This window comes from Fomitopsis serialis, assembly GCF_022376445.1.
Source record: "Fomitopsis serialis strain Sig1Antser10 chromosome Unknown B0H18scaffold_102, whole genome shotgun sequence".
Classification (NCBI taxonomy): domain Eukaryota; kingdom Fungi; phylum Basidiomycota; class Agaricomycetes; order Polyporales; family Fomitopsidaceae; genus Fomitopsis; species Fomitopsis serialis.
The window spans coordinates 28,385-54,978 of record NW_025955062.1 but is presented as its reverse complement, the minus strand read 5'-3'; the positions used below and the strand labels follow the sequence as shown (position 1 = coordinate 54,978).

At 56.2% G+C, this 26,594-nt stretch overlaps 10 protein-coding genes and 1 non-coding gene across 11 annotated transcripts; 6 read left to right on the top strand and 5 right to left on the bottom strand.

The window, feature by feature from the left end:
• Nucleotides 1-56: 56 nt before the first annotated feature.
• Nucleotides 57-1,594, top strand: B0H18DRAFT_1214617 (uncharacterized protein; the record flags this gene model as incomplete). The annotated part of the gene is made up of 5 exons (XM_048036589.1): nucleotides 57-123; nucleotides 170-380; nucleotides 432-648; nucleotides 699-1,253; nucleotides 1,309-1,594. 5 exons carry the CDS (start codon nucleotides 57-59, stop codon nucleotides 1,411-1,413), a joined length of 1,155 nt encoding a protein of 384 aa, XP_047888291.1. The 3' UTR covers nucleotides 1,414-1,594.
• A 210-nt stretch (nucleotides 1,595-1,804) lies between these two features.
• On the top strand, nucleotides 1,805-4,990 carry B0H18DRAFT_1034590 (plasma-membrane choline transporter-domain-containing protein). Its single transcript, XM_048030260.1, has 8 exons — nucleotides 1,805-1,950; nucleotides 2,009-2,268; nucleotides 2,295-2,910; nucleotides 2,961-3,353; nucleotides 3,414-3,790; nucleotides 3,843-4,020; nucleotides 4,077-4,152; nucleotides 4,210-4,990. Exons 2-8 carry the CDS (start codon nucleotides 2,142-2,144, stop codon nucleotides 4,567-4,569), a joined length of 2,127 nt encoding a protein of 708 aa, XP_047888290.1. The 5' UTR covers nucleotides 1,805-1,950; nucleotides 2,009-2,141; the 3' UTR covers nucleotides 4,570-4,990.
• A 913-nt stretch (nucleotides 4,991-5,903) lies between these two features.
• On the top strand, nucleotides 5,904-7,285 carry B0H18DRAFT_1034583 (uncharacterized protein). Its single transcript, XM_048030259.1, has 5 exons — nucleotides 5,904-6,083; nucleotides 6,328-6,478; nucleotides 6,544-6,655; nucleotides 6,722-6,922; nucleotides 6,980-7,285. Exons 1-4 carry the CDS (start codon nucleotides 6,067-6,069, stop codon nucleotides 6,883-6,885), a joined length of 444 nt encoding a protein of 147 aa, XP_047888289.1. The 5' UTR covers nucleotides 5,904-6,066; the 3' UTR covers nucleotides 6,886-6,922; nucleotides 6,980-7,285.
• Nucleotides 7,286-8,386, top strand: B0H18DRAFT_1034578 (uncharacterized protein). Its single transcript, XM_048030258.1, has 4 exons — nucleotides 7,286-7,723; nucleotides 7,795-7,857; nucleotides 7,914-8,021; nucleotides 8,087-8,386. Exons 1-4 carry the CDS (start codon nucleotides 7,562-7,564, stop codon nucleotides 8,144-8,146), a joined length of 393 nt encoding a protein of 130 aa, XP_047888288.1. The 5' UTR covers nucleotides 7,286-7,561; the 3' UTR covers nucleotides 8,147-8,386.
• Nucleotides 8,387-8,852: 466 nt separating this feature from the next.
• B0H18DRAFT_36294 (uncharacterized protein) lies at nucleotides 8,853-11,100 on the top strand. Its single transcript, XM_048037767.1, has 3 exons — nucleotides 8,853-10,207; nucleotides 10,257-10,498; nucleotides 10,547-11,100. Exons 1-3 carry the CDS (start codon nucleotides 8,933-8,935, stop codon nucleotides 11,007-11,009), a joined length of 1,980 nt encoding a protein of 659 aa, XP_047888287.1. The 5' UTR covers nucleotides 8,853-8,932; the 3' UTR covers nucleotides 11,010-11,100.
• Nucleotides 11,101-11,581: 481 nt separating this feature from the next.
• B0H18DRAFT_t133 lies at nucleotides 11,582-11,686 on the bottom strand. Its single transcript has one exon. It is a non-coding gene; the product is annotated as a tRNA-Pro (tRNA).
• A 576-nt stretch (nucleotides 11,687-12,262) lies between these two features.
• On the bottom strand, nucleotides 12,263-14,136 carry B0H18DRAFT_1034572 (RTA1-domain-containing protein). The gene is made up of 9 exons (XM_048030257.1): nucleotides 13,841-14,136; nucleotides 13,686-13,784; nucleotides 13,487-13,631; nucleotides 13,323-13,435; nucleotides 13,239-13,261; nucleotides 13,065-13,185; nucleotides 12,847-13,012; nucleotides 12,725-12,795; nucleotides 12,263-12,672 (listed from the first exon to the last, which is right to left on the bottom strand). The coding sequence occupies exons 1-9, from the start codon at nucleotides 13,851-13,853 to the stop codon at nucleotides 12,500-12,502; spliced, it is 924 nt and encodes a 307-aa protein (XP_047888286.1). The 5' UTR covers nucleotides 13,854-14,136; the 3' UTR covers nucleotides 12,263-12,499.
• Nucleotides 14,137-14,495: 359 nt separating this feature from the next.
• On the bottom strand, nucleotides 14,496-15,929 carry B0H18DRAFT_1123612 (RTA1-domain-containing protein; the record flags this gene model as incomplete). Its single annotated transcript, XM_048034713.1, has 10 exons — nucleotides 14,496-14,689; nucleotides 14,741-14,792; nucleotides 14,846-14,864; nucleotides 14,919-15,084; nucleotides 15,138-15,258; nucleotides 15,318-15,340; nucleotides 15,398-15,510; nucleotides 15,565-15,709; nucleotides 15,766-15,858; nucleotides 15,914-15,929. 10 exons carry the CDS (start codon nucleotides 15,927-15,929, stop codon nucleotides 14,496-14,498), a joined length of 942 nt encoding a protein of 313 aa, XP_047888285.1.
• Nucleotides 15,930-20,360: 4,431 nt separating this feature from the next.
• B0H18DRAFT_1034561 (uncharacterized protein) lies at nucleotides 20,361-21,147 on the top strand (the record flags this gene model as incomplete). Its single annotated transcript, XM_048030256.1, has 3 exons — nucleotides 20,361-20,613; nucleotides 20,714-20,761; nucleotides 20,788-21,147. Coding segments are annotated over exons 1-3 (271 nt in total), but the record flags the coding sequence as incomplete, so codon positions are not given.
• Nucleotides 21,148-22,495: 1,348 nt separating this feature from the next.
• Nucleotides 22,496-23,480, bottom strand: B0H18DRAFT_1034557 (uncharacterized protein). The gene is made up of 3 exons (XM_048030255.1): nucleotides 23,444-23,480; nucleotides 23,364-23,381; nucleotides 22,496-23,236 (listed from the first exon to the last, which is right to left on the bottom strand). Exon 3 carries the CDS (start codon nucleotides 23,176-23,178, stop codon nucleotides 22,609-22,611), a length of 570 nt encoding a protein of 189 aa, XP_047888283.1. The 5' UTR covers nucleotides 23,179-23,236; nucleotides 23,364-23,381; nucleotides 23,444-23,480; the 3' UTR covers nucleotides 22,496-22,608.
• Nucleotides 23,481-23,701: 221 nt separating this feature from the next.
• B0H18DRAFT_1034549 (uncharacterized protein) lies at nucleotides 23,702-24,330 on the bottom strand. The gene is made up of 2 exons (XM_048030254.1): nucleotides 24,077-24,330; nucleotides 23,702-24,025 (listed from the first exon to the last, which is right to left on the bottom strand). The coding sequence occupies exons 1-2, from the start codon at nucleotides 24,290-24,292 to the stop codon at nucleotides 23,975-23,977; spliced, it is 267 nt and encodes an 88-aa protein (XP_047888282.1). The 5' UTR covers nucleotides 24,293-24,330; the 3' UTR covers nucleotides 23,702-23,974.
• Between the last annotated feature and the right edge of the window lie 2,264 nt (nucleotides 24,331-26,594).

Below are 26,594 nucleotides of genomic sequence, written 5' to 3'. Positions count from 1 at the left end.
CGCTGTAGCATCACACGCTATCATGACCTCTTTACGACGCTTCGCGCAGACGAACAATGCCAACGGGCAGCATCTCCGCGACAGCATGCCTCCGCTTCTACGCAGGCCTCGCCGACGACGCCTGTGCGCACACCTCAGCGCACGCGTATTGTTTACCCTGCTTCCCCAGTGACATCGCCGTCGATATCCGCGTCGACCCCTTTTGACTGGGAGGCTGCAAAGTCGTACAGACCGCCACCATATGCCACGCCTCTCGCGAACAGGCGCGTTCGGGGCCTGCGGCAGAGCGATGTTGGCACGCCTGCCACCAGATCACCGGGATTTGGCACGCCCAATGCGAGGAGAGAAAGAGTTGTGCGGAAGAAAAACATTGTTGAAAGGTCCGTTTGCTTTCGTCATCATCCGCGCATATACTGAGCTTCGAGCCTCAGAATAACCTCTATCCCCTCGTGGATTGCTTTCGAGATATCGCTGTTTCCCGACAACATTCCAAGACCCAAGCCAAAAACATCTGCCCAACTCATAGGCGGCTTCCTACACTTCGTCCACTTCTGCGTGCGCGTATCGCGCATACGGGAGGTCCCTGACTCCGATCTCGGCTGGGAAGACATGTACAGGGAAGGCGAAGGGGATCCGTGGTTCGACTGGGTGCGTACTTACCGTCATGGGACATAAGTATGCGCTGAAAAGTGACTCAGACCGTCCCTGCGAGTATACTGCTCTTCGCTGCCGCCATCCTGAACACGTTGTATTTCTTCACGCGCACAAGACTGTACCAACTCACGTTAGCCACTGATCCCGTATCATCTCCGCATGCCACCTTCGTATCCCGCCCGCGGACAGTGCGAACCCCGTCCGAAACCGACGTTGAAAAGCAACCCAGCCGTGTGGGTCCTTTGGTGTGGGCTGTGCTAGGGCATCTATGGCGTGGCTTCGTCATCTCAATACGGTTCTTGCTCAACCTCAGCCCTCCGAAGGACCGTCAGAAGATTATCAGTGGGTCAGACGACAATGAACGGATCCAGCAGCTGGAAGTGTGGGCGCCGACCCCTCTTGAAAGCAACCTATTTGCCATCTACTCTCCTGTGCATGCTCTGCTCTGGACCGCCTGGACGAGTGCGAACTGGATGCTGATATTCTGCATTATGGCTGCAGTCAGTGTGCAACTGAACATGACGACGAGGGCATACGAGGCATTGATCAAGGATAAGGCGATCATCGCGGCGGAGGTCTTGCATGAATACGACGAGAAGGTGCGTGCTTCGTCCTTCCGATGCTATACAAGCCCTTGCTGAGCCTGATTTTCAGTTCGTTTATCCGCGCGTCAATCCTATCCGTAAGGATGCTGCAGTTATGACCCATGAGTCGGAGGTTGTCGATGTTTGGGAAGACAGACCAAGGGGCCGCCGCTGATCCATTTGCTATTGTACTCACCCTGGACCATTGCATGCACATCTGCCACTGTATTCTGCGATACACTGCGCCGCGTTTTCGTTGTCTAGCATTCATTATCATTAGAGGTTTAGCACTCGAGGAACAGACTGGTCAATTTAATCTATCGTGCGCATACCGTGCTGCAGTGGGTGGCTGGAGGATGATCTTCGGACGATCGGACACTTCGCTCCCGCTGCTTCGGAATCAGATTGGGCCATACGGAGGACCCGTGGACTGTCCGCTGCACCAGGGACGTTGACTCTGCGGTCACTGAGCACACCGCCCGCCACAGCAATACCGCAGCGCTACAGCAGGGAGGCAGCGGACAAAGACCAATTGAGGCAGCCGAGTGATCCAACTCACGCTCGGGCACGCCGCGTCGCCTCTTGCGCGCTACCGCCACCAGCAGGCGGGTCAACGTAATCTCGCAGCCTCCCTTCTTACTTCTCTACTGCCATTATCGCTTTCTGGGGTTCGTTCGACTCTCGGACTCACACTTTTCACCTGGGCAAGCTGGTGCGAGAGTGTCCATGGCCACCTCCTTTGCCGCATATGCGTCTCAACTGTTGAACAGACCGCAAGCCGGGACTTCCAGTCTGTCGTCATCCCAGCCTCTGTTCTATTCTTTCTCAACCGAGAACGGATCTCGTGCAGGCGATCCCGAGGACGCTGACCTCGACGACCTCGACGATCCCCATCTTAACGCGATGAGCAGGGGCCCCATGAGGGGTGGGCGGAGTAGGGCGGACGAAGAAGATGACGATCCGTATTTACGGCTAGACGAGGAGGATGCGGGACTTTCAAGGCATCAGGCGCAGTCAGTACCCCTCCTTGGTGTTTCTCAAGATGATGGTGCCAAGGCTGGCTGGCGCACGCCTCGCCGCTGCGCTCGCCATCGCCCTCGCCTTCATCGTCCTCAGCCGACTCGGGACACCCACCGCCAGACATCATGGCGGCGACGACCAGACCACCAGTGCGCACAGAACGCCTACCGCCGCCTCCACCACCGCCCCCACGAGCGGAGGTCACCCTTTCATTGACCGAATCGCTGCTGCCTCGGGACGGGCGCACACGACCCCTGGACGTCTTCACGCTTCCGGATCCCCGGTTTGTCCCAAGGAGTAGACGGAAGTATAATGACTCGACATGGACAGCAGCGTGGTGCGCAAGCGTTGGCATATGTCTGTTCTTCTCCATCCTCGTCCTGTTCCTCACACATCAGCCCGACAACCGCCATCGAGTCATCCTACCATACGTCACCCTCCTGCACACCGTCCCTCTACTCACGATACTGATCTTCGCGAGTGCATGTGTGGCCTATGCACACGTCTTGCTCCTACGGATATTTGTGAAGCCAGTCATGATTGCCACTTCAGTGTTCATACCGGCTACATTGTTCATCTCGGCCATATGGGCGTTTGTGGGCAGTTTCATGTGGGATGGGACCCAAGAACCAACATGGGGAGAGACGGTCGGGTAAGTGATTAACATTCATGAAGATGATCTGTGAGCTGAGTGGTTTGCAGACTCCGTCTGTTCTCATTAGTGCCTCTAGTGCTATCGTTGCTCACGGCGAGGAAATTGCTCGACCTGCCGAGGGATATCCATACCGCATCCTCATTACTCACTTTGACGACACGGCTATTGATTGCAAACCCCTTCCTCCTCGCACTATCGCCCGCCGTACTCCTCGCAGCCCTCCTCCTCTCTATCCCGTTCATCACTCTTGCCTTCCGCTTGCTCCTCATCGGGTATTTCACTCAGGCGTCCAGCACGTCTGGTTTCGAATGGCACGTTCGCGGATGGGCGAACTGGGCGATCGTTGCAACGATCGGTGTCTGGCTATGGAGCTGGGGTGTGGCTCGTGGTTTGCTCCGCGTTAGCTGTGCGGCGACGGTTGGGGCATGGTATTACGCTGAGTACGCAAATAACACTGTTCCTTTTACGGTCCATCGCTCATTCGTGACGTTTCTTCTTAGCCCCGCCTTACCTCTTCCGCCCCCTACTTCCACACACACGATCCACGCTGCGATCACACGCGCAACTCAACCCTCTCTGGGTTCGATCGTCCTCTCCGCACTCATTCTGGCGGGAATCAGGCTTCTTGGCCTGCTCACGGCTGGGCTGCGTATGCTCCCGTACTACCTCCCGCCGTACCTCCGTTTCATGAGTGTCGGTGCCAGCATGCTTGTCGGCTACATGGAAACGATCACGGGCACCCTCAGCAAGTACGCCCTCATCTACGTCGGCCTCACGGGCGATCCGTTCTTTCCGAGTGCTCGCAGGTCGCGTGCGCTGACCGCCACGGTGGAGCATACGTCTGCGATCAATTACCGACGCAGATTCAAGACTGAGCGTACGTGCTGAAGTTGCTGACTATTGTCGCATCGCTAACGGTCACCATATAGCGCCTCTCACGCTGCTCACCGTCGCCCCGCTCACTCTTACGTTCCCATTCGCTCTTGGGACGTACCTGTTTGTCGCGCATACATTGAACGCGCCGGACCAAGCCTTGTCCGCGGCGATGCTGGCTGGGTGCATAACAGCCCTTGTAGGGTCGTTCTGTGTCGGTCTCGTGAGAGATACGTAAGCAGTTCTTGCATCTCATTTATCGAACGCGACTAAAGGCCTCTCTTAATTAGCGCGGACACGCTCTACATCTGCTATTGCATAGACAAGGACATCGGGTCCAGGCGCAGAGATGAGGTCTTTGAGGCGGTGAGCACAATAGCATCATACGCACCAATGATTTGGCTTGACCTTGGTGCTTTTCAGTTTGAATATCAGAGCCCAAGGCGAGCGCAGCCGGCTCAATCTCAGAGGCAGCAGCAGCGGATGCCTGAGCCACAGCAGCCTCGCATTCGATTGGAGCCTGCTGTGCAATCTCCGCTTCCACGTGCGGAGACTCCGGATCCGTTCGAGCAGTCTCCTGCCGAGGAGGAAGAACATTCCTACCCCGACCCGATGTCTCCATCTTCGTCCACGTTCAACTCGAAGTCCCGACTGCCCCTCAGTCGGCGCACGAGCATGCTGGACCCAGTGCTTAGCACAACGCTACCGCCGCATCAGGAGAGTGACGAAGAGAGCTTGGATGACGAGGACATGCCTCTGTTCCCCGGCTCTGATCTCTTCTGATGCACTGACTATCGTCATAATTCATGTCTATACGGGCCATTCTTATGTATTATATCTTCAGCTTGCTGTCTCGCAGGACATTGCTAGCTCGTCGCATTCTTGTTGGTACGTGATCGGATACTGCCGTCGATGTCACTGCATGTAGGTATGTTCGTAGAGTAATACTGTGATTCTCATGTATGGATGCTCGGTAGCTATCGGGATAGTGTTCAAAGGCCAAAGGTTGGTGAGTACGTCGATCGCAAGACACCGTTCAGCTGTCCCAGTTCTGTGTTCTTGTGTGTCCAATATACTTACATTGCAGGTCCTGAGGCGTGGATACTGGGTACTGATAAATGATTGGCGAAGAGTTGTATACCGGGCATGTAGTCTATCTTTTCGTACTGACGTACTTTCCAAGTTGGCAGGTATGAGCTGCGACAGATGCTATATCGGGGCTGTTGAACGGACCGGACGAGTGATTTGCTTTCCGTGGGTGAAGTAAATGACTATCATACTCAGTCAAATAGATGCAGAAGAGACGTCGGACATCATGAGTACAGGTTTGACGTTCAGCAGTAGCAGTACATGGACGATCCGCTTGCGTACACTTTCTACATCATTCGTCCACTCTTCCTCTTCTTTGACCTCCAATATCCAGCAACCCTGCCCTTCTAACGCACGCCCATATTTTGCAGCGCTGGATTCCCATTCGCCCGTATGAGTGGTGTTAAAGTCACTGTAGCAACAGGCTCACGTTGCAGTTTCCGACGAACTGATTTTGTCGGCCTTGACGATGGATTCTGATGCAGATCGAACTGCCTTGCACCCGGAAGACCGCCTTTGGAGGCAGGGCGTAGGGCGTAGGGATTGGCCGGAAAGATACAGTAGAGCAGATACAAGGATGCAGACGGCAGCTCAGGCTTCACTTGGTCAGAGTACATGTCGACGAGAAGGCGTTGGTCCGTTGTCGAGCAAGGTCGTATGCAGTGGAGAGTTGGGCCGGAAGAGGGAGAGCCTTCGCTGTCGCTTCACGAGATGCTGGGCTGCACCTGGAGGCGAGTTGATCCTTGTGCAGGCTCGCACCCTCTAAAACGCATTTTCCTCGACCACAAGATTTTTTGACGAAGAAGAGACGGTTGTAATGGCTCGGAAATTCGTCAGGGGGATGCTGGAGGTCGCCCGAGTCGTTGAGCCACAACCCGCGAACCGGGGGAACGGGTTGTGGCCGGGGGCGGCGTGCCGCGGAGTTGATTTGACCCACAAAGTGAACGGCCGTCGACGACCTCTTGCGCTTGTCAACACACGGCTTTCGCACTGCGTCATGCAGCTCTTGCTTCATCAGAGGACCGTCTGGACGCTGTGGATGTTTTTTCACAAGTGATGGACCATTGACGACTCTGTCCACGGTGCACTTGAAGACTGTTCTGTCCTTGGCGACGACGTTGGCAACAGACAGCTTCACGGCTCATTCCTTTGGCTCTGGTGCTTGAAAGCTTGACTGACGAGCTCGTGACGATGGACCACCCGCCCCCGTCGCTTGGGCTTGGATATATGCGGGGATGCTTGCGCCGGGCCCGCTCACAGGTGCAGCACAACACTGACGATCCTGGGAGCTGCCTCCGGGCTGCATAGCATATCCTGCTTCTTGACTTCGTTGTGCATTTTACTGTCATTTTCTCTGGCTTGGGCGATGGCAGTCAACTCCTTCAAGAACACTCAGACAAACAAAACTTTGCCTAGAGCTTATATTCCGCTACCGGCTGTCGATGCTTGCAGGTTACAGGCTGTCCTTGCACCTTGTCTTGCCTTGCGCATCTTGCATCACGCAAATGGGCGATATACCGTCCCAAAACCTGGACATCAACACAAAAAGCATATATTGTGCGCTCACTGCGATGAAAAGATCATCGGTACGTCTGTCGAAGTTGTCTTGTTCTTCTGTGCACGAGGGGATGCTTTGAACCCCCCTTTGTCTATCCGCCGATTGCTGAGCGGAGCCACGATGTACGGCGTGCAATGTTGCTCTTGGGCATACTGCTGGTGTCGGGTCTTCATCACGCGTGGTATCTCGACCTTGTATGGCTTGCTATTCTTCCAACTTGCTGTTGAGGCACACAGCTTCAGCACACGGTGGACGCGTAACATCATGGTTCGAGATGACTCGCCTCAGCCGCACAAGTCCGCCTTTTGCGCGCCCTTGTGACCTGTGACCCGACGTCACGCTTTCCGTATATGGGACCACCGCCCTCGTCGGCGTCGGAGTGCCCGCCGTCGCCGAGATGCGATATTGCGCTGCAGCGGGGGATGCGTGTTGGCGCAGCTCCCCCGCCGTAGCTCTTCCATGGCGTGCTTCAGTGTTCCGCGGTTCTGCCTGGATGGTGTGTGCTCATCAGAACAAGCAGAATCGGTGCACGCATGAACATTGTACCTCTGCCCAACCTCAGAGCTGGGAAGGCTCAGTGCTAGCATGCTCTACATGTTATCCACCGTCTTTTACGCCTTACAAGGACAGCCTTGCAAGGCTGTCTTTGTGCGGAAAAAACCTGCTGTCTAAGTACCTGAAGTGTTCAGCGTTGCAGATACAGTAAACCTGGCCCTCACCGATATTCCTTCTATCATTGTGGCATTCAGTCAATGATACTGACTCTTTGTGACTGCTCTTCAGGTGTGCAAGCGCACTCTGTCTGGCGAGATGTCCTAGGATCGAGGAGAACGTCGCGTGGTGCTCGCGGAAGCAAACGTTCGAGTCTTGGATCGCCGCGGCGCGCGGCGACTTCTCGCGCGCTCATCTGGCTGTCGCTACAATAGGAAAATACAGCTCTGATCGCCGACGCGCACTCTGCATATTTTGGAGGTCTCGCTTCCATGGACCCTTACATAAATTGGAGGCATCCTGGCGCGACCTGTTCCCATCCTTTTCCCCAACCACCACCACCCGTCCTTGCCTCTTCGTCCCGCAGGTCTCCTGCATACTACTTCTACGCTAACATACTTCTCATACTCTGATTTCATGGGGTGTTCCCCTCCTACGCCCAGCCCTTCGTTTGCTCCTGGACATCCCCTTCCGCAAGACACGGGTTGTCTACCCGCATATCGTGAGAGCTACATGCGACGATTCCATCCATACCCTAGATATCCCCAGCCCTCGTGGCAGCAGTACGAACATTTGATGGTGCGATCGCGACTGCCGTTTTTCCGCTGAGACCCTCGTCCACATGCTCACCTCGACTGGGTGTTTACTAGCAAACCGTGGACCTTCGTCACGAGCACGAACCTTCAACGGATGTTTGGGACGTGTCTTCATTGGTGAGTCTTGTCCACGCTGAACCCCAACCTCGCCTGATCGCGCTGTACTGGACCAGTTCGTCATCGACGAGGTGGAAGAGGAAGACTTGGCCAACTTGGAGCGAGCACTCTCGAACCAACCCTCTCCAAGCAAGCGTCGCCGTCGCCTTTCGGTGCTGGTCATTGTTCGTCGTTCGTTGCGCGTGTGCTGCTCGCTATCCTGACATCAATCATCTTTCGTGCTCTCCAGGAGCTTGCCCTGGCCATCAAGCATATTGTGACCTTGCGCAAGACAGGCTCGCAAAAATGAGAAGACGATATGGCGATTGTTTGGCGCACCTCCGCGACGTGTGCACTGATAAAAAAGAAATATAGGTTTCCTCGTGTATCATATGGTTCTCTTTGCTCTCGCTCGCTCGCTGATTCGCAGTCTTGCTCTGGACGGGGCCTCCGCCTTCGCTCATCCCTACCGTAGTGACCTCCCTAATAACTCTGCTTGCTTGTGTATCATACGTCGTTTTGAATATGGAAGGACAGATCATTGCTTGCGCTTTTGCCCATGGGATTGTTTGCCGTATGATGCGACTAGAGCACAGATGCTAAGCCGCTATCATGCTAAGTACAGGCTGCGTTCGAAGCGCGGATAGTTCGTGCGGAGCACCCTTACGGTGTGGAGGCCATTGAGGATCAAGACATCTTGAAGCCAACTTTGCAACGACCCAGCCAACCTGGACACGTCGGTCACAATCACTGGCAACGGTGACAAGAGGCGTCACGGCACCGGGCGCACGTGGTACGTGTTCCCCACGCGCCTCCGTGCCGCCGCTCATCAGGCACTGCTCTTGAACCGCACTTTCGCCTTCGCCGTCCCGCGCTCGCTGTCCGCTGGGACCAGCCACATTTCTCGGCGCATTGGTAACTTGAGCCAGGTCTGAATATCTGAGCCTTGTATCTCTGGAAGAGTCGTCATTCGAGCTGGAGGCACCACATAAGAAACCTGGGAGAACGGAAGCAGTCGAGGCGGCAGGTGAGTATTGTTGATCCTCAGCATCGGTTCTAATGCTCATGGTATGATGCATTGTCTCGGCGATATTGTATGCATTTATATAGCCCATACGCAAAGACTATGATGCAACACGAGGACAGTGGACCCGTGCTGGAACTATCCGACGTGGTCCACGACGAACCCTTGGGCGAAGATGATAGCCACGCTGCCTTCAACCACATTATTTCGTCGGCCAGCATGGCCCACACAACCGAGCATTACGCGTCCGGTCTAGAAGATGAGGTCAATGCCTTGGAGCATCCGGGATCCCATTCGCCGACCTTGCTGCAGGATGGAGAAGGTGTAGTGCCACCGTTCTCGGTTGAACAGCTTGAGCACGACCTCGTTGCTCTGCTCAGGCAGAACGATCCTGTAGTATCCTCCGCTCTTCTCAGCGTCGCGGCGCAACGACAAGGGCCCCAAGCCGTGACGGACCTGCCTTTGGCAGGTGATCCTGCAATGACGCAGCTGCAGAGCTTTGATGCCCTATGTCCGAGCCTGAGCGCACTAGCTGCAGTTCTTCACGCCGTGCAAACCGCAGGGGACCAGAGTGGACGGCCGACGCAAGACTTCGCCTCGTCAGGGCCCGACTTTGGACCCCAATCCCTGGACGAGGAACACATAAAGAAGCGGACACGAAACGCGCCGGCGTTTCACTCCCTAACCGTGGGTGAAGATGTCCCTGGTCTGGTGAGTGCCAATGGCGCTGGCAGCGGCAACGCCAGCGGGACGGATGGCTCGGAATACCTGTACGACGACGAAGGAGACAGCGAACATGACGCAGAAGCGGACATGACTATCGGTCGAATACGATACTCTTCGTCTCCCGATCCGGTCGGCTCTGCAGCAGAAGAAGATCCGTCACCAGTCCCAAACGACTTCACCGATATCGGCGACATTATGCACCATTATACTCACTTTGACCAGGAGGACGAGGAGGATGAGGTCGACCAGCTGGATCCCGAGCCCGCTTCGTCGCCTTCTGGAGGCAACATTCTAGCGCTCCCTCGCTATCACCCTTTGCCACGGCCGGCTGCCCACGGGGATGCAGCGGACGCTATCCCGGAACTTGACGAGCTGGAGAGCGATGGCGACCAGCCCGTCGCCTCGACATCGAGGGGTGGTGGGCCTAGTGTTGCTGCAGAGAAGAGACCGAAGAAGCCCAAGGAGAGGAAAGAACCGGAGAAGGGTTCTCAGGCCCACGTATGCGAGGAGTGCTCGAAGACGTTCAGTCGCCGGAGCGACATGCTACGGCACAGACGCATACATACGGGCGACCGTCCGTTCGTATGTCCGGAGACCGGCTGTGGGAAGACTTTCATACAGGCGAGTGGCTTATGTTGGATCCTCCGCCCATTCTGACGCCGTTTCACAGCGATCTGCATTGCACGTACATATGCGTGTACACACCGGGGAGAAGCCGCACGTATGCGAGTACCCTGGTTGCGGCAAGACTTTCGGCGATTCCAGTAGCTTGGCTCGACATCGACGGACTCACACCGGGAAGCGGCCGTACAAGTGCGAACACCCTATATGCGACAAGACATTCACCCGTCGCACGACCTTGACCGCGCATATGAAGACGCATGATTCGACATGGGAGCCGGACCCTAATATGTGAGTGCCTTCCTGTCCTCTGTGGAGCGCGATCTGATGAGCCCCTAGCAAGTACAACTTCAAGGCAAAGAAGGTCAAGCTTGATAGTGCAGACCAAGACCAAGAGTTGGAAGCCTCTGTACGCACTCTTTCCGCGCTGCTCGCACAGGGCGAATCACAGCCCGGCCCGTCGTCAGGCAATCCGCCGATTGAACCACAACTAGCGACAAGTATAGGCGAGGAGCTCGCCGCAGCGCTCGCAGAGGCGCAGGCGCAAATCTTCGAGGACGACGACGAGGATGATGACGAAGGTTCTAGTCCGGAGCTTAGCGGTAGCGATTCCATCGGTCCCAACATGAGCGGGGTCAGGAACGAGGGCAGTGCGCTTCCAAGGGTCGAACGAGAGGGACCCCTCGAGGTGCGCTTGCAGGATACGTTGGGAGATGATGATGCGCTGGACTTTGCGATACCTCTTCGAAAGCGGAAGACGGACGATGTAGCGGCTGCTGTCACTGGTAAACGGAAACGATAATTGCTGTATAGCAGAGACGTCACCCAAGAGCGAGTACCCAGTGTGCTAGAAGTGTAAGTAGATGTCCAGCGGACGCACGCACCGCCGCTTTCCCTGGCGAGTACGTGGTCTTTGTTCTGCTGGTTGACCTGTTGTGTAACCTTGTTTTCAGCGGCATCTTCCTGCGCGCTTGGAACCGCATGAACGCGCGACAGCGTGACGCCGGTGACCCGCTCTCGTGAGCGGTCCTTTGAATGGCTGGTGCAGTTCATCGGTCGTCGTGTTTGTGTACTGACCAGTGTTGTAGACAGGCCGCACTTTGTCGAGCGTAAACGTTCCTGTGCTCTGGGCCCGGGATTATCGACTCTGGTCAAGGCCGAGATCAGGGCGCACGATTTCCGCTTTTTATACGATTGATGGCGGTAGGTCATCAATGTGGATCTTCGGAGCCCCTTTCCGGCCATACAAGATGCTTGCCGGCTTTCTTGGTCTGCAACTTTCCGTCAAAAAAAGAGTGAGCAAAGACCAAAGGGGTGCGCACGATGCGACGTGCGAGTTGGCAATTAATTTTGGATTTCAAAAATTTCCTTTTCGGGCCCAACCGGGAATTGAACCCGGGACCACGCACAATTAAAGTTCAGATCGAACCAGAAGTTAAAACCCCCGAAGCGCGTATCATACGACTAGACCATTGGGCCGACAGTTAATCCAAACAAGATGTGCTATATATTCCCATTGCGCCCTGCACGTTGCACCACGGCGCCTTGCGAACCTCCGAGTTGGTCGTTTCCCCGGGCCTTAGGCAGACTCTAAGTGACTTAGCGACCTCTTTGAGCGGGGAGGACGGTCGCATCGTTTTGCTTGCGAGATGACCCGCCCTGGCAATTGTCAGAGCCTCCGTGTGCATCGTTATGTGTCCTCTGATCGCGGTGGTCGAAACGGCGAGCGTGGACTTCAAGTACGTATCAACCTACTCCCTAGGCTACGGCCCGGGGCTCACCAACCTGAAACAAACCAGACACTGACGCGGCCGCTCTACGTCAGTGTGTGCTGTATGTAGAGGGGCATTCACTAAGCATTTCCGCGTCCGAAGAGCGCGTCTGCAACGCCGTATTGGCTTTGTTTCAGCAGGCGACATAACCATTCGACTGTTGTGCTGCCAGGAGGGTGCGGCTGACACTGACCTCGTAAGATACTGATCACAGCTGACGGACGCGACGAGGCACTGCGCCTCAAGTCAGCGCGCACTGGTCGATCGAGACAGCGAATCGAAAGGTTCGCTGGCACTAGACCATTGGTCGTGCACTGTAATGTGGTCTATATTAGAGAGCTCACGATAGTTCGTCAATAGAGTAGTAGGTCATGAAAAGTCGAAGCAAAGCCCAGTCCGTTGCCCTCCCCACTGTCAGACACATCCATGAGTGTGGTATAGTAACCCGTCCAGATCCGCTAATCAATACGCAGAATACACGTCTATACTGGAGAACAGCTATCAAGCAGGACGTGCCGTTTCACTGTTTCTCGGTGTCTCCATGTTGCGACGACTCCTCTGAAGTGCGAGTCGCGTTTGCACCGGCGCCGTGCTGGCTGAACTTCCACTCCGGGGCGGGTCCCAGAAGACGGCCGGGGTGGCAGATGTTCATGATCCACATCGCGAAGACGATCATGAGCGCGTCCATGACCACTGCACATCATTGGTCAGAGTATGAACAGATGAGAACGGGAAAGACGCGGACCGAAGTAGCGTTGCGTGCGGATGATGTGGCCTTGCCAGCCGTTGGCGAGCTCAACAGTACGGTACCATGACCTACCACCGGTCAGACACGACGACACGACGGGGGATCAATCAAGGACGTACCGAACGTAGATGCACAAGCTGCTGAACGCCAGGGCGCAGAGCATCTGCTTCGTCTTGAAGTCGAGCGCATATCCCGTCTTCACGTTCGGGCGCCCGCCGATGGGCTTGTCGTAGAGGTAACGGAGGACGAACTCCGTCGCGAGCACGATGTAGAAAGTGATGGCGACTGTCGCATTCACGTCAGCAGCTGCGGAGATACGTCAAGTAGGCCGTCGTACTGCTCTGGAAGATGATGCCACCAAGCATCGTGTTTCCGCCTGGCTTGGCGCTTTTGTCCTGATTCACTGCCGCGTCCGCACTCGCGCCTCCCAATGCTTGAATAATGAGGGCGATAACATCCTGTCGATGAGTTGTGTAAGCAGGAAAAATTGGCACCGAGGGGCCACACATACACAGGTGACAAACACAATGGTGTCTGATAGGGGGTCAGGTCAGATACTGGACGCCTTTGGAACGATGATGACGGGGTGACATACACCACTTCGCGCTGAGTCTGCTATATTGCTGTCCAAGACGATGGATGACTTGACCCAGCATAACGAAACTTGCTGCGACAAGCGGGGTGGGTGCTAGAATCGTAGTCACGATCCTGCGACGACGTTAGCCGGTTGAAACACCGTGAATGGTGATAGCAACTCACTGGATGAGGTATGGAGTGTTGATGTGGATATTATAGGAGGACCATAGGCGAGCACCGTGCCCGATGAGTTCCATGATACCCGCAAGGACTACGGTGAAGATCAGCCACCACAGCCGGGAATGAATGGCCTGAACTAGGTGGCATACTGATCAAATACACATGAGCACGCGCTACGCTCTGTAGTGGGTCTCGCACGTACTTGTAGACAGCGCAAAGAGGACGACGAATAGGATGCCGACCCAGGCGTCCGGCGTATATCCATACGGCGAGACGGGCGTGTACTTGGTCGCCTTCAGCTCTGGGGAAGCTGGTCAATGACTTGGCCTCACGTATAGCGGAGGTTCCTATGCACACCTTGCAAGTGCATCGTTGCACAAAGGAAGGGAAGAAAGGTCGCTGATCAGTGCAGGAGGGGAAGAGGCGGATGCATGTCACCGCAACACCGCTCTGCCTTGCGTCGACAATGCCGGCCCCAGCTTTGCGGCCGCTGGCCGGCACCATGTGGAGGCGTAAGTCCAATTACCCAAAGCACGCCCAAAGTGGGCGAGCGTCCCCGGTGTCAGGGGGAGCCCCGTTTACCCAGCCCGAGGAGCCCGCACCGTCCCTCCTATTGGCTGGCAGGACCCCGCAAGGCACGGACGCTCCCGATCGAGGTCGGTGTTCCTGATCGCGATCGCTCGGCGGCGGCACTTCCCCGGCTTGCTCAGGCGCTGTCTTCTCGTGCCGAGGCTTACGCCCGGAAAGCTTGCGTGAAGACTCATCTCCACCGCTGCCAGACCTGGGAAATCAGCGCAGCCATCTGAAGACATGTCCTTGACAGCGCGGGCTGTGGGCTAGAATTAGCCTGGGGACACGCACGCCCAAGGCGTCGGTGACCCGATGTCAAAGGAGAGATATGTTCATATCAGATAAAGTCCAGCAAAATCAACAAAATACAGAATGTATACGGTACCACTGAGTCCGTGTCCATGCCAGCACACTGGGGTGGCTATATACCACCAGTATCGCGCTAGTACTGCTCTTTAGCAGCTCTGTTCCCCGACCAGGCCATCCCGATCGTCGCTTCGGAATCCTGTGGCTGCACAGCTCGCATGACAATGTTCTTGTCCGCACTCCAGTCGGCACCGTATCCCAGGAGACGGCCAGGGTGGAATATGTTGAGCGTCCACATAGCCAGGACGATCATGAGCGCGTCCATGATGACTAGAGTTCGTAATCAGCACGCAAATATAACGACTAGCAAGAAAGACCTACCGAAGTAGCGCTCCGTGCGGATGATTCTTCCTTGCCACCCATCGCCCAGTTCCTGGCGTGGAGGTCAGCCATGAACAATAAGATATAAATCAGCGAGAAGCATACAATGCATCGATACCATGTTCTGCGAACCTTGTAGTTAGCGAAAGCAATTGCAATATCGCCAGACACAACATACCGAACGTAGAAGAACAGGCTGCTGAAAATCAATGCTATGACCATCTGCCGGAGTTTCCCCTCGAACAGATATCCGGTCTTGACATTCTCGCGGCCGCCCAGTGGCTTGTCATAGAAGTAGCGCAAGAAGAACTCGACGGCGCAAAGGATATACAATGTGATGGCAGCTGCAGCGCATTCAGTACGGCCCTGGATGCTCATCTAGGTGTAGAAAGCGCACCAGTCTGGAAGATGATACCGGCCAGCATGATGTCGCTGCCGCCGCTCGGACTATGATTGTTGTTCACAGCGGAGGCAGCGGCGGCACCGCCAAGCGCTTGCACGACGAGTGCGATGACGTCCTGCCAAAAGATGTATGAGCCTCGAAACACAGAGTTCGGATTTAGCAACGTGTACGTACGCAGCTCACGAAAATGATCGTATCTATCGGGTTATATTAGCCGTCTGTCGCGCAAGAGAGATGACAGACTGCGCACGTACACCATCGTGCACTGAGCCGGCTGTATTGCTGCCCAAGGCGGCGGATGATGTGGCCGAGGATCACGAAGTTGGCGGCGATGAGCGGAGTGGGTCCGATAATCGTGCAAATGATCCTATAGGATGGCTTGTAAGTGAAAAGGCAACTGATGGTGACGTAGAACACCTACTGCATAGTGTAGGCCTTCGACGCGAGTACGTTATACGCCGACCACAGCCGCCCCGCCCAGCCGACACACTCTAGTATGCCTGCCACGACGACGGTCCAGAGCAAAAACCACATGCGGTATCGTAAGGCTTGGATAAAATGTATTACTAGCGACGAGGAACAGGTCAAGTGGCGTGTTCTTCTATAGGAGGAGTCGACTTACTGGTCGTCAGAGTGAAAAGGACAAGCATGAGGATACCCACCCATGCAGTAGGTGTGTATCCATAAGGCGTGACCTGCGCCGTCTCGATGTCGACTGCGCCAGAGGTGAGTATGTTGAGCAGCTCATAGCAGGACGAAGAATCACCCACCTAGCGGATCCTGCATCGGTGAAAAAAGTAGAGGAAGGGGCGAATGGCAGATGTGTGGATGGTCCGAGTCATCTCTTAATACCTAGCGGTCCAATCGCCTGTGCCGCAGCTGGCACTTGAAGCGCAAGCGTACGCTAACATGACATGCTCAGTGGCATCGCTCGTAGTCTAAAACACAGCCAGATGTGCCCCGTACTGTGGCGTGACAGAGGGAAGACAGGTGTGAGTGCGGCAGCACTGCCATAACCAGCACGATAGCGCTTTGGTGGGAACGTAACGCGTTAGGCGTACTAGCTGCGCAGAGTAGGTGAGAAAGGATAGAACGACGAAGGAGAGTCCATACATGGTAGTATTATGGGCGTCACCGATCGGAATGTCAACGCTAGGTCGCCCCGCAGAGTCTGGACTATTGGAGGGATCGTTGATCACTCACAGAATAAACGTCTATTATCAGCGAGTATTTGGATAAACGTCTCCGGTTTATCTGCTCTGCGCGGACTGTGTGCATGACGAAATTACTGCATCGAGTGAGACATGGTGGCATTACATGCTTAGGTCGTTCGCTCCGGCACGGGAATGACGAAGGTCGGCCTCGATCAGCATGTTTGGGACAACCAGAGGAGAGCATTCGAGCTTGTACATCCTCGGAAGTTCGTAGACCTCTATACGCCTGACCATCAGCTAGCGGCGTTAGAAGTCCTAGCGCTGACTTTGGCCTTGGAGGTTTGTGCCTGACAGCACTAGCACCCTCGATGTGTAGTATCTGTCTACCGTGCTGTCGTGCTGCATAGGCTGGGTGCAATGAGGACAACCTCATGTGGGATGGTAAGCACAACTACACGTACTTGGTTGGTATGGTCGATGGTCCTACGTTACAGTCCGTCGTCCCGCAGCAGACTGAGCATGCAGTGTATTTTCGCCTTGCACTCAGGCATCGCCTCGGGCTGCGCAGAAGTTGCCGCCTACTCTACGTGCAGAGAACCAGAGAACCTGGATAAGTGTTGTAAGGCTGTCCAAAGTGTTCTGTCTCTGTTAGCCAATAAACGGAATTCACTTCGAAACAGGACCGTCACAGCCACTGGGCCACGTAAGCTGAGCGCGGGGATCGTCCTTGGAATCAACGAGAATCAGCTGAACAGAGTGGAGAGGCTCCCGACTACTGGTAAGCCGGTATTGAAGATACCGCACATATTTTGTGTCGGCGAAATGCTGTTTAGATCCCACTGTCGCTGGCGAGAAGGATAGACAGGCGACCGTTGTGTAGTACAGTGGACGAGAACAGTGGTGCCACCGTAAGGTCGGCCGGAAGGCCACGGTTCGAATACGGACGCGGTTCGGCCTCCGGGCCATGCCCGAGGCCCGAGCGCCGTCCACCTCCTTGCGTCGTTTCAAAGTAGTACTGTCCTGACTCCTCCACTGTTAGAACGTACTCTGGCATGTACATACACTCGCTGCGCTCTTCGACCTAGCCGAATCCTCTAAGTTTGGAAGCATGCTTGATCCTGTGCGGGCCGTCGAATCGCTCGCGGCGTTGCCTCATGCCAATCTGCCACTGCCACTCTCTCCCTCTCTCGCCGTGGGCACCACCCATTCAATATTCATCCACGACGGCCTGGCTCGGGCTCGGGTGTGTAAGAGCACCACCACGAGCGCAACAACAATGGCACTGTGAAGCTCATCGAAGGCCCGAGACGGCATCAGGAAGAGCCCATTCAGCTGTCTCATGGATGACCATGGTACAGCCGACGTGCAGTCTCGTGGAATGGGATGGGATGGGCCGACCTCGGCCGACCACAACCGTCTCATGGAAGGTGATTGAGTCGGCCGAGCACAAGGCGGGCAAGGCGGCACAAGGCGGGCAAGGCGGTGCATGGGATGATTGGCTGACCCAGACATTCTCGCCCAGCCGACCATTCTGTCTCACCCAAGATGATGCGCTATCCGACTGTCGGCTGGAAAAGCTTTGCAGCCGACCACTGTCTTGATCCAGCCGACCTTCTTGTCTCACCCAAGACAATGCACTATCCGACCGTCGGCTGCAAAGCTTTTGCAGCCGACCACCGTCTTGATCCAGCCGACCTTCTTGTCTCACCCAAGACGATGCACTATCCGACTCTCGGCTGGAGAAAATCTGTAGCCGACCACCGTCTTGATTCAGCCGACTGTCTTGTCTCACCCAAGACAATGCACTATCTGACCGTCGGTTGGAGAAGGTTTGCAGCCGACCACTGTCTGGATTCAGCCGACTGTCTTGTCTCACCCAAGACAATGCATGAGCCGAGCATCAGCTGAGGTATCTTTCCTGGCCGATATCCGTCTTGACTCAGCCGACCTTCTTGGACCTTCTTGACCTTCTTGACCTTCTTGACCTTCTTACTCACTAAGACCTTCTTGACCCAAGGTAACTAATGGTTGGCTCATCTTGGTCAATACCAACATGTTAATGAGGTATCTAGGTGGGCAAACACCAATGAGGTTTCAACGTGGAATGTGTCAAGGAGGATAACAAGATGGCGAGCATATTGAAGAAGCCTTCTTGGAGGTGTCAAGACGGACAAGTGAAGACAGATAAATTAAAACGGACAAGTTAAGATGGACAAATTAAGGCGGACAAGTTAAGACGGACAAGTTAAGACGGACAAGTTAAGACGGACAAGTTAAGACGGACAAGTTAAGACGGACATTGTCAAGACGGACATCTCAAGATGGACATCTCAAGACGGACATCTCAAGACGGACATCTCAAGACGGAGAGCTCCTTGGAGGTATCAAGGCGGACTGGTCAAGAAGCCTCCTTGACATTCACCATCTTGAATCGTGATAAACTCCTTGACATTGACAAGGCAGCAAGTATGCATCTTGTTTCTTGACTCGACTTGAATGGTATGTACGTGCAACACTGTACGCTGTTTGTTCATTGGTTTGGGGCCAATGGATGTATTATTGAACATGTCCTATAAGTTTGTACCGTGACTGTGTCTACTATAGACAGTCATTACGGTGTTGAGGTGCAATACACTATGTAGTAACTGTATATCAGCAAATAGTTGTTCTGTTAGAGTGATTCCTGAATGGCTCGCAGCAATTGACAATGATGATACTTCACTGATCTACTGAATTTGCTGTGGAACTACATGTAGTAGATTAGGCAAGCCACTCACGTAGGCCATTAGCCTTATTGTTGTATATGTAAAGAGCACTTTGGCTTTGTGTAATCAGGATATGTTTCAAAAATGATATGTTGTTTGGAGATATTGAGAGGCATGTGGATTAAATCTCAGCTTCTGCAAGACAATGGTTTCAATCAAGTACATACAGAAGTTGTATTCATGCTGTGTCTATGGTACATGTTGCTGCTGGCAATTCTCTGAAGCAATTTGGCAATGTTATAGCTTGAGATAGCTAAGAAGGTTATACATGGAGAGCATGTCTTAGACAAATGCACCCCACGGTTCAATTCTCACAGAATTCTATACAAGCCATGTACTACACATAGTCATGCTTGGTACAAAGTCTCATAGCATATGGTGGCACAGAGGTGAAGTTATAAAGAGAATGAGACCATCTCGGGTGACTCAGGGACATGGCCGAGGCAATGTCCGAGGGCAGAACACTGGAGAGTGTTCACGCATTTAGTGGGTGCTCTGACCACTATCATTGAGTTTGTGTACATATCTTCTAGTTGTCCACTCCTTTGTACTTATATACTATTGAATGCTAATAGTGGTTGTACTGAACATATGATCATGATATCCCGAAGTCTATATCAAGTGTAACTGCAGTACAGTTACGAAGAGTGTATGTGCATGTTGGGCCAACTGACAACGAGTTTCATTGCTCAAAGCGAACCATCACATCCATACAGTGACAGAGTATGAATATGGCAGTCACAGTGTTGGCCATAGGCAAGCTTGACTGGAACTATATTGAGGAAGCCTTATAGCAACAGATTGCACTTCTTGTCCATGCTCTCTCTCGTCTGAAACTGCCCACAATGCTGTTAACAAGCAAATCTAGTTTATATCGGAAGCCTGATCTAGTTTGTAGGTTCTTACAGTTTTAGTACACCGAGACTTCAAACAGACAAGAAAGCGAGCACAACCAGAAGGAGAATGTAACGGTGGGTGATTGATAATGCAAGATGGCAGGTAGGCGTGCAAGACGGTGGGTGTGCAAGACGGCAGGTGTGCAAGACGGTGGGTGTGCAAGACGGCGGGTGTGCAAGACGGTGAATGTATAAGATAGCAGGTGAGACATGCCGCACCCGCGACGAGCGTACCCGTATCCATGGGTGGTGCTACCTGTATCCTACCCCGGTTCACTGTGGGTTGGCATACCTCGGTGGTCCCTGCGCGGGTTTGAGCTCGTTGCCCGCACCCGCCGTCTTCGCCGTCCTCCTCGCTCGCCTGGGCTTGCTCGTCCCGCTTCTCACGCGCCATCCACACGTCCTCCCGCCTGCTCGCCGCTGTGCCCACACCCACGGCGCGCTCGTCGGTTGCGTTTGCATGCGGGGCGCTGGCCCTGTGTGCTCGTGGTCGACGTGTTCCGCACGCCCGGCCCTGTCCATTGACGTTCTTCTGTCCTGAGCTCGTGTGCGCGTGCTCCGTTTGTCGGCGGCCGTGCTTGTGTGCTGGGCATTCGCCCAATGCACTCGCCTTCGGCATGTCTGCCGTGGGCTGCCTGCTGGCCCGCCCGCTGGTCTGTCCGCTTTCCCGCCCGCCCGCTGGTCTGTCCGCTTTCCCGCCCGCCCGCTGGTCTGTCCGCTTTCCCGCCCGCCCGCTGGTCTGTCCGCTATCCCGCCCGCCCGCTTTCCCGCCCGCCCGCTTTCCCACCTGCCCGCTTTCCCGCCCGCCCACTTTCCCTTTCCCACCTGTCTGCCCACTGTCCCACCTATCCACTCACCTGCATGCCCCGTCCGCCTGCTTACCCCGGCACCCGTGAACCAGCCTGCCTTCCGGTGTCTCTGCTCACTCGCTTGGCTACTCGCCGTCTTGCCCGTCTACTCGCGCGTCCCCCTGCCCGCCCGCTGACCCACCCACTGACCCAGCCGCTGACGCGCTCGCTTTGCGCGTGTTCGTTGGCCGTGTTCGCGTGCTGGGTAGTTGCCCAGCGCGCGCACGGTCGGCGTGCGCTCCCGCCCGCCTGCTCGTCTGCCCGCCCCACCGCCGTTCATCGGCCATGTCTGCGCAAGAAGCATTCGCCCTGGGTACACGTGGTCGCCGTGTGCGTCGTGCTGCACGTCGCCGCCGCTTCCTGTGCCTGTGGTCAGTGAGCTCACTTGCGTGTGTTTGCACTCACGCGTAGCAGGCAATGCCCCTCGCCCGTCGTGCCCGTCGTGCGACACATCGCCAAGCGTCGCGTACCCGTCTTTTGCTCGCCCGTCTCACCACTCGTCCACCCCCACCCTGCTTACCTCTCGCATTCCTCCCGGCTCGTCGCTGTGTCCGCGCGCGGTGTGCTTGCATCCGGGGCAGTTGCCCTATGTGCGCTGTCCTCGCGTGCTGTCGCGCCTGAGACCGTGCATGGGGGTACTCACATGTTCGCCTCACCCGCATCCCCGCAGTCTTGACGCCGTCGTGGTGTTTCCGCACGCCCTTGTGGCGCTGCAGGTGGCACCCCAGACGGTAGGCCGGCGATATGGCAGGTGAGCAAGACGGCAGGTGTGCGAGGCGATGGGGGTGCAAGACGGCGGACAAGCAGGATGGCGGGTGAATAAGACGGCGCCGGGTGTGTGAGATAGCGGGTGAGACGGTAGACGGGTCAGACGGTAGACGGGTCAGACGGTAGACTCGGATGGGTGAGACGGTAGACGGGCGAGACGGCGTGCGAGCAGGACGGCAGGTGTGTGTTATGGTAGACAAACAGGACGGACCGCGATCAGGACGGCAGTCGAGCGGGAGTATGCAGGCGATAGTGAGAGCTGACGCGTTGAAACATTGAACTTTCCGAGTGAACGCGCCTGAACGCGTGCCCGATCGTGACGCGCCGCGCTGCACTGCGCCAATTGATGCTTTGGGCATACAATGCTGCAGAGCCCAGCCGGCCATTGCCCAGTGCGACGCGTCACAATCAGGCATTCACCAGCAAGACGACGCCTTGACCGCGCCACCCGACGCTTTGAGCACGCAAGAAAAGCCCAGCCGACCATTCAAGTACTATTGATTCGGATCACTACGGTACTGTATACATCCCGCCCAGCCAAATGCATTATACACCTACTGATGTCGGTTGCACGATCCTCATCGTACAAGCCGACGCGTCGGCCGCCGTCGGCTCATGCGATGGTGTTCCGCGAGACTGCGCGTCGGCTGTAGGATGAGGATCGGTGAGAAAGCGCTGCTTGGTGTGTCAGGAAACCCTACTTTCGGAATAACAACGAATGATGCATTATTACTGCGAAAACGGGTAATTGTAGCCATTCTTTGTTCGCTGTAGTAGTGGTTTATTCGCTATGGTCCGGAGGTCGACCTACGAATAACAGGATATTGTGCCGAATACAGTCGTATTAGGGCAGGGTTCCTCACTATTAGATGAACCATTGTCTTTATTCTTAATGTTCGCAGCGCATTCCACAGACACATAGGTGCGAAAAAACATGATGCATTATAATGTACTGTCAATGATCCAATACAATACAAATACAGCCAACACGACTCATTGGTAGTACTCGTGATATATACTACTCGCATCAATCCCTATTGTACTCGTACCCGCATGTATACAGGCCCACCAGAGCGGGTAAGAGTTTTGCGCGGGTGTGGACTAGCGAGCGGGCGAGCAGATGCGCGAGCAAGAGTGCAGGCGGGAGGGTGTGCGAGCGAGACGGTGTGCGAGCGAGAGAGTGCACAGGCGAGAGGTTGAGCGGACGAGAGATTGCACGGACGAGAGATTGCACGGACGAGAGGTCGCGCGAGCGAGAGGTTGCGCGGGTGAGATGATGCAGGGGTATGTGAGAGCAGGTGGTCAGGCGAGAGCAGCGAGAGTAGGTGATCAGGCGAGAGCCAGTGGGTGAGCCAGAGAGCCGATGAGCCACCGAGTGAGCAGGTGAAAGCAAAGATGGGCGAGCGCACGGGCGAGCGAGAGAGTGAGCGTATGAAAAATTGAGCCATTGAGACGACGGTAGTGGTCGAGAGTGAGGTCGAGAGGACGCGCGAGAGCAAGGCAGGGAGGGAACGAGAAGCCGAGAGAGTGAGCATGCAAGAAGGCGGAAGGCTGAAAGCACAAGTATGCGGGCGAGGCAAGGCAAGCGAGATAACAGGCCCCATTGGCAGAGTAGGGCAGAGAGAGTCGGATGCGAGAGCGAGTGTGCAAGAGGGGGCGACTCTGACCAGTGACCAGACAGGCGGGGGCGTGACAGATGGCAGGCAGGCAGGCGAGCATGCAAGAGGGCAGATGGGTGGACAAGCTGGTTGGTAACACGCTTGTAGGTAGGCGAGAGAGAGCAACTAACCGCCAGGTTGACGCGCAACTTCAACAAGTGCGTCGCGGCTTGTGAGCGAACGAGAAGGGTAGTAAATACCACGAACATACCGTCGAGCCTTCCCACAGTCTTCCTAGGTGCTCATAACTGTGTTTCTTCGCCTTCCTCTCATGCTACCCTTGCCTCTTCGTTCCGCTCTTGTCGCGCTCGGCGCAATGATCCTGTCGCTCAGAACCGGTCCGAGTCCTTCATGCGCGGTGCGTGAATTCGAGCCCACATGATCGTGCTGCGGCTTACCAGAGCCAGGCAAGCGGTGCGTTCGAGTCGAAAGAGACGGGGAGAGACGGAGAATGGGAGGGACAGAGAATGGGGAGGGGCAGAGAATATGGCTTGTCGTGAGAAGTGCTAAGCGCTTCAGCCACGACACGTCACGCGCGCTCGCCGGACTTTCTCTCGCCTCTCGAGTCCCCTCCTCCCTCAGTGACTGAGACTCTGCTTCGCTCTCGCTTGCCCGCCGCTGACCTCCAGTACACACAGGTGGACCTGTTCGCGAGAGACGGCGCGTACATCGGACCAATGAGTCGACCAAGATCGCGCTGTACGCAACTGCAACAAGCCCCAGCGACGCTCTTAGCGAAAGGTTAAGATGCAGGGAGGAACATGGGCTGCGTCCAGCAGGGCCAGCGAGTCAGGTGAGCACCCTGCTTTTCACCTCGACTCCGGGAATGCCCATCAAGAACGAGTGGATGGAGCCTAGTGCCGTGACACGACAGAGACAGCCCCGGCGCACGTTTGCCCAACAAGTGCAGGTACATACAGACACGACGCGCGCTGGTACGACAAGTTATACTGGTACGACAAGGTGCGGACAGCGAGCTAACGCCATACGCTGTGAACGGCGTCTCCGGCGAGAAGTCCTCCGCAGCGACGCCCAGCACCCCGCGTACGATTGCCGCCATCCGCGTGCCCACGTCGCCTCCCTTCGTCTGCCGCCCCCACACCACTCGCCCCGGGGCCAGTGGCTGACGAGCCCAGACCCGCGTCAACGGAAGTAGATAGGAGGTGTCGTCCGAGAAGGGGCATGCACGGCGTGCGCTCGAGCGCGTACCAGTCGACTGTCGGTACATACCGCGCGAACCGCTCACCGGTTTGGAAGCGAGCAAGGGCGTCTTCCAGCCACATGAGCCCTGATTGACGTTGGGCGCGATGTGCAGATGAGTGGACGCACCTTCCGCCGTGATGCCCCACTGGGCGAACTGCTCAAGCTGTGCGACTTTGCCTGACTCACCCAGTTCACTGAGCCCACTCAGCGGATATGCCAATGAGACCTGGCTAACCGACGATGCACAAGCCGCGGGCTCATTGGCACACCGACGTCGGCCGATGGGCGTCGTCTGGGCTTGGTGCTGGGACAGCCGGCGATCGGCTGGTACGATAGTCATTGGATCGGCCGATGGCCTATTAAGCGTTGACGGTACTAATGTGTACATATGGCGCCTCTATTCCTTACTATGAGCATTGGCGATCCTCCCCGGCTGAACCCATGCGCATCGGGTGTTCGAGGGCTGTATATTTATGGCGTACCGCGGCGTCCCCCCTTCTCAGATCTACCCGTGCGCAAACGACGTTCGTACACAGAATCATCATTGAGCATTGAAGGTCGGATACAACGAGTACCATCGGCAAGCCGGCATTGGCCGATCAACCTCTTGTGCTGAGGTGACCACGGGTGCATCCGAGATGGGCAGGCTCGATTAGAATTAGCAGCCCAAGTGGGCACGCTCAAAACTCATAAGAGAGCATGCCTCGCAGGCCACCGAACGCCGACCGAGCGCAGCCGCAGTGTTGATCGACCGCCCAACGTCGGCTATGCCAATGGTCCTCGGGGAGCGGGCGTCGGCTAGTTGCGATGTCATTCGCTAGCCGACATTGGCTGCGCCAGTGCGAAATGGCGCAGCCAATGTCACGTTGGTGGCCGGCGCTTTCTCACTGCCCGTTTTGAACGGGCTTCGTCGTGCTGCGAACAGAGCGTGTGACCGATTGCGATGGGGACGTAACCGAGACAGGGCCCGCGTTGCCGCAGGCGGTGACGGCGGGCGGCCGGGCGATCCACAGCGCAGCGAGGGAGCGCCCATTTGGCGCCCCAGCCATCCCGCGAGCGATCCGCCGCCCCGCCGGCGTTTTACTGCCTGTGGGCCGATGTTTGCCCCACCAATGGCATTCCAGTTTGCGCGATCCCGCGCAAAGAATGGCGGGTTCGACTCCCCCGCGAGCACCGCGCGGCCGCGCAGTGCAATGCGCCGCAACCGCGCGCAATTTGAAACCCTTGATTTTCCCGTGGATCCATCATACCTGTCGATCGGGAAACACGTGATCGCGAGTACCCTGGGGCTGCGCGCCTCCTCATTCTACCACTTAAACTTGCAGGGCGACCGCCGCTTCTCCCACGTCCCCAACGCAACATCTCGCCCATGACCGACTCCTCGAGCTCAGCCCCCGCCTCCCCTCGTCCCGCCCCACGCGGCGCTCGTATCCGTCCATCGCTCCACCCCGTCTCGCACGATACCGCCCCGCTTGCTCTGGCCGCCGCCACTTCGATAGCTCCTGCGGCCGGCCACGCCGACACCCCAGGGACTCCCGCCACTGACGTCGCTCACTCCGCGCTTGGAGTCGCACCGGCTGCGGGCGCTGAGCTCCGCCGAAACCCCGCAATCCGTCGGTCCGCGCGGCGCGCACCCCCGCAATACCCGCCGCCGCCCGCATACGAGACGGCGGCTCTCCCGTTGGATGCACTCGCGCCGCCTTCCTACGTCCGGCCCAGCGAGGATGCGCCTGCCATGCCCCGCTCGCTCGCGCCTCACGACGCATTGGCTAGCATACGGTGGATCGTCGAGGACATGAAGCCTCACCCGTGGTACGTTGCCTTTTCTTTCATTCTAGGTTCCATTACTGAATCTTTCAGGGTGCACTACGAGGCGTACGTGAAGCGCACCGGCCTGTTAGTGACGGCGTCGAAGGTGTCGAGCGCGCAGCAGGGCGCTCCTTTAGTATGGTACATGGCAGTTTGGGCGTCGACGGAGCAGCAGGCGATGGACTTAGAGCGGTACGTGGAGGATCTGTTCGAGGAAGACGGGCGGGATGTTATTTGAGGTGGGCGCCGCCCACATTACTATCCCGTAGTACCACTGACAATGTCACTTAGGCGATGCGCTCGCTGCGAAAGACAGGTGGAGTGGGATTCAACACCGGGAAACGTGAGTT